The sequence below is a fragment of the Diaphorina citri genome, unplaced genomic scaffold (genome assembly GCF_000475195.1).
Source record: "Diaphorina citri unplaced genomic scaffold, Diaci psyllid genome assembly version 1.1 scaffold257, whole genome shotgun sequence".
Taxonomy (NCBI): Eukaryota; Metazoa; Arthropoda; class Insecta; order Hemiptera; family Psyllidae; genus Diaphorina; species Diaphorina citri.
This window is the reverse complement of record NW_007377694.1, coordinates 25,146-34,455: the sequence shown is the minus strand read 5'-3', so window position 1 is coordinate 34,455 and position 9,310 is coordinate 25,146. Positions and strand designations below refer to the sequence as shown.

Sequence of the window (9,310 nt, the reverse complement as noted above, 5' to 3'; positions counted from 1 at the left end):
ATTTTTTGCCAGTATCAAATTAAAGCTTGGACTACTTCTACCTACCTAGAAACCTAGAATCCTAGATGATAAATTCAAAATTTCAAATTTAGGTACGAAGACGAAGAAGTGCATAGTCCCTAAATTTTAGATTTCGGGATTTTCTGATTTTTTCGGAAAATCCCTGAAGAGGAGGCACAGTTGTCCAGCGTTGCCAAAGATTTCAAAAATGAAAAAACCGTACAAAATTTCGAATACCGTACGTGGTGTGAAAGGGGTGAGAAATGGGGTATTTTTTCGGGTAGAAATAAAAACTTTATAGAAAAAACGCCCTATAACCTTTACGAAAATAAATTTGGTTCTACTTTGGGCGAACCATAACGGGTTTATGATGGAACCAAAAATTAAAATAAAATAGTTTCCGATTTGGGAAAATCCCCAAAATCCCGGTAAAGTCCGGAACTCCGGAACACAATATTTGATGAATCTGGCAACAGTGGCAACACCGTATGGAGGTCGAGAGTTCGGAGCTGTCGGAAGCTGTTTGTATTTATTTTTTTAATTTTAATTTTGTATTATGAACAGTGAAGTGAAATTGTTTAATTAAAGCTAAAACATACAAACATCGCTATATCATCTTCTACATTATCAGTGTACCTTCCAAATAATATAAATAGAAAAGATAATTTATTGTGCGAATCTTTGCTAGACTGAATCAACCATTGTGAACATGACAGTAAAAGTGTTTATATCAGGACTTTCCGGGAATAAAGAGGTGAGCATGTTGGAAATTTAATGAAAAAAAAATAGGAAAACTATGGTATGTACTCTAAAAGTACACTACTTGCTTTGGATTTGGGTGTCTAGAAGGTCTAGGGTATTAATAAAATGTATGTCCATACCATCACCTTGATATTCTCTTCCTAATCTTATTGCCATTTGATAATGAAATGCAAGGCCTTCATGTACCTAATACCTATAAACTACAAAATGGTCATTTACTTAGTCACTTTCTAAGAACTGAGTCATACCTTAAATGGAAACATTGCACTGAGTATTATACAAAGCTAGCTCATGACATGCTTGGGTACACACTTCAACCAAGAGTGAAAACTTGTACTTATAGTTCAGTCACTCGACTCATTGAAATAAAGATCTATAGTGGAAAGCTGTAAACAATTGATCTACCAAAAGTGGCCTTTGAAATGGTGCTTTTAATTACCAATATCATTTTAATATTGTTTGACATTCTTTCTATTTTTCAGGTGAAAAAGCGACAACAAAGGGTCCTGATGATTTTAGATAGTAAGAATATAGATTATACTGTAATAGACATCACAGAGCCTGGTAAAGAAAATGAAAAGGAATTCATGCAACAGAACAGTAAAGCAACACCTAGTGATTCCACAGTGAAAAGCAATCCATTACCTCCACAAATTTTTAATGAGGAAGATTATTGTGGTGTAAGTATGAGTGTAATTATAATATGACCATTGTGAACATGACAGTAAAAGTGTTTATATCAGGACTTTCCGGGAATAAAGAGGTGAGCATGTTGGAAATTTAATGAAAAAAAAATAGGAAAACTATGGTATGTACTCTAAAAGTACACTACTTGCTTTGGATTTGGGTGTCTAGAAGGTCTAGGGTATTAATAAAATGTATGTCCATACCATCACCTTGATATTCTCTTCCTAATCTTATTGCCATTTGATAATGAAATGCAAGGCCTTCATGTACCTAATACCTATAAACTACAAAATGGTCATTTACTTAGTCACTTTCTAAGAACTGAGTCATACCTTAAATGGAAACATTGCACTGAGTATTATACAAAGCTAGCTCATGACATGCTTGGGTACACACTTCAACCAAGAGTGAAAACTTGTACTTATAGTTCAGTCACTCGACTCATTGAAATAAAGATCTATAGTAGAAGGCTGTAAACAATTATCTACCAAAAGTGGCCTTTGAAATGGTGCTGAATGAAAAACATACCTTAAATGGAAACATTGCACTGAGTATTATACAAAGCTAGCTCATGACATGCTTGGGTACACACTTCAACCAAGAGTGAAAACTTATAGTTCAGTCACTCGACTCATTGAAATAAAGATCTATAGTGGAAAGCTGTAAACAATTGATCTACCAAAAGTGGCCTTTGAAATGGTGCACTATTCTTTAGATTTAATACCGCTAGGACAATACAGCGTGGTCCATTACATCTGAATATGTTCCGAATGAAAATTATACATATACAATTCAAATAGGTATTCCGCTATTAGAAAATGGTTTGTTTATTACCAAGTAAAATGAAATTTTAATTCGAAATACGTAGGTAATCAAACATATGGAGTGAAAACATGCCTTCTGTAATAGACATCACAGAGCCTGGTAAAGAAAATGAAAAGGAATTCATGCAACAGAACAGTAAAGCAACACCTAGTGATTCCACAGTCAAAAGTAATCCATTACCTCCACAAATCTTTAATGAGGAAGATTATTGTGGTGTAAGTATGAGTGTAATTATAATACATAGGAAGATCTTCCCTCAGAGTGAAACCTCAATTTAATTTTTTATCTTTTTTAAAGTGAGGATGCTAGATATTTATATATATAAAGAAAAAAAAATGTAGGCAGCCTATCCCTGAGTTAATCAACCTTATCCTTTCCTTTCTGGGTGTGGTTATGTATCGGGTTGAGATAGGCCATTCCCGTCCTTTCTTGGCATGTAGAAAATGATGTGGTAACTTAACACAGCCTTCATGAGCGTGTAAACTTGGTGGGAAATTCAAAATTTGGTGGGAATTTCAAAGCAAACAAAAATAAATATAAAATAAATTTTAAAAATTGGCTATAAGACATGATCTATTAATAATTAATTGTAGACTTTTTTATTATTTTTATAATTATTTTTTTTCCTTTTTTATTTTTAGTATAATCAAGAGTGCGGCATACAGTTAAAACTGACGTAATGAGATTGCCCAAGGCAATAATCCCGCCTTTTGGTTATCATATGCACATGATTGCAGTTTTAATGCAAAATGAGGAAACTGGGGACCACAGTCATGGTTTTGTTGAATAAATAATTTTGTCGTCCAATTAGGAACGAGAGATGTTCTATTTAAGTATTTTATTTTATTATTTTTCATTTATGCTAAATTTGTTTAAAATGACTGTAGTCCCAAGTTGTACATTCGGAGGCTGGCATTGTAAACGCCTTTGTCATTCATTTGCCTGGAAAAGGTTGTTATCACGTCTTTAAGAGGCTTGAGGCTTGCTAAGCTTACCTAAGTGCTGTTGGGAATATTTTGTATGTACAAATATTAAGCAGCAATGTGAATTCTTTATTTCTTCAATTGTTATTTTTCTCTACTTAGTTGGGTCTAATATGGAGAGTAATCTGATAGTTGTGGGTCTTTTATTTTTGAAGGGCCAAAATAAATCGATTTTTATATAAATCTTAATAGCGGAACTTTTCGAGCGTATTTTAAACTTTAGCCCTGAATAGCAGGACTTTCGCCGTATACAGTTTCATTTATATTAGATATTACAAACAAGCGAATTACAAAGCAAACAAAAATAAATATAAAATAAATTTTAAAAATTGCCATTTATATTAGATATTACAAACAAGCGAATTACAAAGCAAACAAAAATAAATTTTAAACATTGCCGCCGGGACAGAGGGTCAGAAAAAATACCCAACACTCCCATGCTATCCTTGCTTAAGTTACCACTCCAATGCAAAACTGTAGAAACAATATCCTATCTCACCTCATCCGAGCTCATCTCAACCCGGTACATAACCACACCCTCAGTGTGTACCTAACTAAATAGGTAAGTATTACCTAATTAAGCATGATAATATATAAAAAAAGATGTATTGTTTAAAATATTTCCCTTGCTTAAAAAGGAAAAACAAACAGTCCCTCTAATAATAATGAACCATCAGAAGGTTTTTCACACCATGAGATTTATTTACCAATTTTAATTCTGTTAACTTTATTTTTCAGGACTATGACCAGTTTGATTTAGCTAATGAGATGGATGAGTTGGAAAAATTCTTAAAGCTGCCACTTGGATCATTAGGAACAACTTCACCTGGGAATGGAATGTCTAATGGAACTCCTACAAGCCAAGAGGTAACACATTTGTTTTAAAATATTTTTTATAGGTACCTACTCCCTACACTTACGCTTACCTACTCCCAAATCTACAGTCTTGTTCTTCAAATTTTTACTTCAAAAATCTCTGTGCTTGTGCAGTAATGTGAACATTTATGGTCTAGGTCCAGAGTACACTACCTGTGCAATCAGTATCAGTGGGTATAAAGTAATATAGTTTCAAGAATACGCTGGCGGGTTTTTTTTTTTTTTTTTTTTTTTCAATACGTAAATGTAATAGAAAGGCATGTGATGCTCACACCAGACTTACTTTCTATTACTGAATACTGATTTACTGAAGTAATTTCATTTTGTTTGAGAGACTTGTTTCCTGTGCGATACAAATGTAGGGTAACTTCTATTTTAGTGTACGATTTTTTATTGTCATCTGGCAACGCTGTATCCGCGCAGGCGCCATAGGCAGGCGCATATTGGATTACCGTACAATTCCCACACATTACCGTACACTCTATTTACCAGCTTAATCTGGCAACAGTGAGTAATTATGGTATTGGGTATTGTGATTGTGGAAGTGATAACGACAGTAATAAATTTAATTTAGTTTGTTTTTATGATTACCTAATTAATAATTCTATTTTTACTAGTTAACTTTGTGATAATCTACGTACTGTAGCAGCCCCACGTCAAAGAACTATCTATGAGAAGTATAGTCATTTCCTGTTTTCCATTGAGCTGTGCTATGAAACATTCTGCAATTTTCACATCCTCCACCTAATAAGCAAGAATAGTATTTTTGAAGGGCCAAAATAAATCGATTTTTATATAAATCTTAATAGCGGAACTTTTCGAGCGTATTTTAAACTTTAGCCCTGAATAGAGTGAATAGCAGGACTTTCGCCGTATACAAGGTGACCCAGAATTTATGCGTAAATTGTTTTTCTCGGAGCCTGTTTGAAATTTTGGGGGAACCGTACATTTTTCGTAGTTTGGCCCGCCCGCACATTTGATCTACATTTGAAAACGAACCCCTCTGCAAAGTTTGATCAACTTGGGTTGAAAGCCAAAGTCCTGAGAAATGCGAACTCTTTTTTTTTCCCTTTAAAGCGCTTTAACTTTTTTGAGTTTAATCGAAAATTTGGTATTAAATATCGGGCGAACCGTACATTTCTCGCATTTCGGCCCACGGGCACTTTTGATCTATACATTTGAAGATGAACCTCTCTGCAAGGTTGGAGCGACATGGGTCCAAAGTCCTGTTCTCATTCAAGGGTTCTCACTTTTAACTATTATTATTTTTATCCAAGCTTTTATTTATTTTAGGACAGAATTTTAAATAGGTTGTAGAGTAGTAAAATACAAAGTTCATTTTAATTCTCTTTTCACAATGTTGTTTTGTTTCAGATATATTCAAATGGCTCAAGAACTATTTTCACCTGTGTTTCAAAACAGTGATCACATGATTAGCTCTCTGCGTGACATTACATACACGGCTGATACAGCTTTAGTATCAGTACGCATGCTTTTTGATGCCCTCAATATGGTTGCTAACAATTTGTATAGAATTCGAGACTTTCTTCAGAAGTACGTAGTCAGCTTTGCAACCCTGGGTACAAGTCATTGGATATTTCATCTTATACACAGTCTGCTAGGTATAGTTTTCTCTCTCCTCTCCTTTTTATTTCCTCTGCATGTACATTTAAAAATGCCTAGGTAATTTTCATTCAATGTAAAAATAAAATATCTCAAATTTTAATTTGGGGGAAAATATAAAGAAAAAGGAAAAGTGTATCTTATTATATTGATGGTAGACTTAGTAACTTTGTGAAGGTTCATTTTAAGTATCTAAATATGAAAATAACTTTTAATCAAAACCAGTGAAGAGTAAAAGTTACTTTCATATTTTGTATCTTATTGGTAGAAAAAAATAGGTCAGCTTTGCAACCCTGGGTACAAGTCATTGGATATTTCATCTTATACACAGTCTGCTAGGTATAGTTTTCTCTCTCCTCTCCTTTTCATTTCCTCTGCATGTACTTTTAAAAATGCCTAGGTAATTTTCATTCAATGTAAAAATAAAATATCTCGAATTTTAATTTGGGGGAAAATATAAAGAAAAAGGAAAAGTGTATCTTATTGGTAGAAAAAAATAGGATTCAAGTTTTTGGCATTGAATTTAATTAAAGTTGTTTCGTGTTTTCTCAACAGGTTTCTTTGGTTTGGTGAAGAAAACCCAGGCAAATATGGACAATGTGTGGAATCAAGTCCAAAGTGGTGAGAATAGAAATCCATCTGTCATTGCGAATCTCATGGCTCTATCTGCTCTCATCACAGCATTCAGTTATATTTTACCACGACTCATTGACCTTATCAAAAGGGTTGTACAGAAAAATGACTCTAATGATGAGAAAAAGAATGATGGAGGTATGTATTCACTGTGAAGTCATCTGGCTTTTTATTTTCAAAGACAGATGGTGAGGAAAACAGGTCTTTTTTGTTTGTTTGGACTTTTAATCTTTTGAGTTACCTAGTTACCTACTGAAATAGGATTCAAGTTTTTGGCATTGAATTTAATTAAAGTTGTTTCTTGTTTTCTCAACAGGTTTCTTTGGTTTGGTGAAGAAAACCCAGGCTAATATGGACAATGTGTGGAATCAAGTCCAAAGTGGTGAGAATAGAAATCCATCTGTCATTGCGAATCTCATGGCTCTATCTGCTCTTATCACAGCATTCAGTTATATTTTACCACGACTCATTGACCTTATCAAAAGGGTTGTACAGAAAGATGACTCTAATGATGAGAAGAAAGCTGATGGAGGTATGTATTCACTGTGAAGTCATCTGGCTTTTTATTTTCAAAGACAGATGGTGAGGAAAAACGGTCTTTTTTATTTGTTTGGACTTTTAATCTTTTGAGTTAGGTACCTAGTTACCTACTATTTAGGTATTGCAATCAAATAGAGAGTATTTTATGTTTCATTGTCCTTAACCTTCAGTTGATAAATTTCTTGGAATCTAGTTGCTTCTAAAGTTTTTATTAATAATGCAATTTCATTTTTCTTTCACAGATTGGAACCCTCAAGTAGACAAATTTACACCTGTGCAAGCCAAATATAACTTTGTTGCATCTAATTCATCAGAGCTGAGCCTCACTCCAGGACAACAGCTACGCATGAAGACATTGAACTTGCAGGGGAATCAACTTCCTTTATGGGTGCAGGTCGCTGATAGTAACTTTAACAAAGGCTTTGTACCATTGAGTTATTTGACACCATTAGATAAATAATAGTATATGGACAAAGGGGGATATATTTTGTTTAGGTAAATAATATTTTACGTTTTGTTACATGGGGAACACACTATTGTCTATTAAAAATGTATACGCAAATTTCGGGATTCTTTAAAACCTACAAAAATGAGGGACATCTGTTTTTGAGTTTTCTACAAATTTAATGTGTCCGTTTTTGACGAATTTTGAATAACTCATAATTAGGGAGATGGTTAAGATGGTTTTTCAAAGGTGATTTTTTGTTCTTTTGTGGTGAAATACCAGAAACAGTACCTACAAGAAGAGCATCAGTATCACATCCTAGTTTATAATTCCGATTCTGAAAGCATTTAACTACCACACCCATTTGTTTTCCAAGTTTGTAAATTTTATGTATTTCCATGGCCCTTCAAACTTGCAGCCTTACGAGGTAATGACCAAGTTTATAAAATCCAGAAACAGTACCTACAAGAAGAGCATCAGTATCACATCCTAGTTTATAATTCCGATTCTGAAAGCATTTAACTACCACACCCATTTGATTTCCAAGTTTGTAAATTTTATGTATTTCCATGGCCCTTCAAACTTGCAGCCTTACGAGGTAATGACCAAGTTTATGAAATAGTTCTGTTTATTATTATGAATTTGTTGACCTAAGTCCTCGTTCCTTCCCATATTTTAATATTAAACACGGGGTTCAGTGATGCGCGGTATAAGGGATCACCTAGGTTGGAGTTAGGTCTTTGAAAGACTTTAATGCCTGGGGCCACACTTTGACCTGCGGTAATGTTAAATCGTTTGCATGAAGCCAAACATTCATTGGCTAATCTTAATCCATTCCAAAGCTTTTAAAATCAACCAGTGAGATTACTTAACGCAACGGTTTTACCTTTTAAATATAAACTGTGGCCCCTTTTAATAAATCATTTCGACCATGGAATGAGAAAGGGGCGTAAGTAACAAAAAACGGATTTCCGTTTTATTCCATAAAACAACTTGTTCAAGTGGTTTCTTCGGTACCACAAACAGGCGTAACTGAAATCCATCCCATTGTAGAGATATCGATATTTTACTCTCAGTCGCAAGTGATATTTTCTAATTTTTCTATTTTTTCTTTTGTACATGAAGAAAAGAGAAAAAGGACCACAAACAGGCGTAACTGAAATCCATCCCATTGTAGAGATATCGATATTTTACTCTGAGTCGCAAGTGATATTTTCTAATTTTTCTTTTGTACATGAAGAAAAGAGAAAAAGGGTACATGAAGAAAAGAGAAAAAGGACAAAATACCAATGAAAGACCTTTGTCCAAATCAGATAAAGTACGAGAGAAGTCAATATATAGAAAAAATAAAAACGTCAAAGAAGAAAGAAATTGCTTTCTTTTCTTTTCTTTTTGCTCTCCTGAAAAATTTGAAAAAATCATTTACGCCCCTTTCTCATTCCATGGTCGATTTGTTTTTATTTGGGTTTGTCAAGTTGTTTGGGCGACGAGGTTCTTTTTATTATTATTACTGTATTATTAAATATTTTATTCTTTATTGGAATATAAATAATATAATATATTCGGTGACAAAAAATTACAGAATTTCGACTCTGTTTTTAATTTTATTGATTTGATTTTTTCAATACAGAAAATGAATCATCTGGCGGGAGAGTTACAATGCACTTTTAGCTTCTGCCCGAACGCAGATACATGCAAAACGTATAACAGTGGATCAACATAAAGTTAACAAGAAACTGTAGACCTGGCTTTTACTGATGAAGTAGAAAAACACCCGGGTGGAGTTCATATTGCAATTCGTATCTCATTTTATTTTTTACATCACGATCATTTTACAGTAAAATAATAGAAAGTTAAAAAAAAGTGTACAATTCCGAAAATATACAAACTTATGACTAGGGGTTTAATATAGGAATTGTATATGTTACAATATTTT

The 9,310-nt window shown here is 33.6% G+C and overlaps 2 protein-coding genes across 5 annotated transcripts; both read left to right on the top strand.

The window, feature by feature from the left end:
* Window positions 1-472: 472 nt before the first annotated feature.
* On the top strand, window positions 473-4,157 carry LOC103506724 (SH3 domain-binding glutamic acid-rich protein homolog). Of its 3 annotated transcripts, none has more exons than XM_026821705.1 (4): window positions 473-754; window positions 1,245-1,323; window positions 2,371-2,489; window positions 3,996-4,157. In XM_026821705.1, the coding sequence occupies exons 1-4, from the start codon at window positions 710-712 to the stop codon at window positions 4,140-4,142; spliced, it is 390 nt and encodes a 129-aa protein (XP_026677506.1). In that variant the 5' UTR covers window positions 473-709; the 3' UTR covers window positions 4,143-4,157. The 3 variants fall into 3 exon arrangements, with proteins under 3 accessions (XP_026677506.1, XP_008469348.1, XP_026677505.1); XM_026821704.1 differs by having other exon boundaries at window positions 480-754; window positions 1,245-1,313; window positions 2,361-2,489; XM_008471126.3 differs by lacking the exon at window positions 2,371-2,489 and having other exon boundaries at window positions 479-754; window positions 1,245-1,442.
* A 1,351-nt stretch (window positions 4,158-5,508) lies between these two features.
* On the top strand, window positions 5,509-7,524 carry LOC103506715. 2 transcript variants are annotated; one of them, XM_017442982.2, is made up of 3 exons: window positions 5,509-5,755; window positions 6,706-6,921; window positions 7,172-7,524. In XM_017442982.2, the coding sequence occupies exons 1-3, from the start codon at window positions 5,518-5,520 to the stop codon at window positions 7,387-7,389; spliced, it is 672 nt and encodes a 223-aa protein (XP_017298471.1). In that variant the 5' UTR covers window positions 5,509-5,517; the 3' UTR covers window positions 7,390-7,524. The 2 variants fall into 2 exon arrangements, with proteins under 2 accessions (XP_017298471.1, XP_017298470.1); XM_017442981.2 differs by lacking the exon at window positions 6,706-6,921 and adding an exon at window positions 6,312-6,527.
* Window positions 7,525-9,310: the final 1,786 nt, after the last annotated feature.

Bases quoted from the DNA above. Each gene is read 5' to 3' on its own strand.
- LOC103506724 (XM_026821705.1), top strand. From the start codon at position 710: ATGACAGTAAAAGTGTTTATATCAGGACTTTCCGGGAATAAAGAG. The intron at 755-1,244 runs GTGAGCATGTTG...TCTATTTTTCAG, and splicing joins GACTTTCCGGGAATAAAGAG to GTGAAAAAGCGACAACAAAG. The intron at 1,324-2,370 runs CTGGTAAAGAAA...ACATCACAGAGC, and splicing joins TGTAATAGACATCACAGAGC to CTGGTAAAGAAAATGAAAAG.
- LOC103506715 (XM_017442982.2), top strand. From the start codon at position 5,518: ATGGCTCAAGAACTATTTTCACCTGTGTTTCAAAACAGTGATCACATG. The intron at 5,756-6,705 runs GTATAGTTTTCT...TTTTCTCAACAG, and splicing joins TCTTATACACAGTCTGCTAG to GTTTCTTTGGTTTGGTGAAG. The intron at 6,922-7,171 runs GTATGTATTCAC...TTTCTTTCACAG, and splicing joins TGAGAAGAAAGCTGATGGAG to ATTGGAACCCTCAAGTAGAC.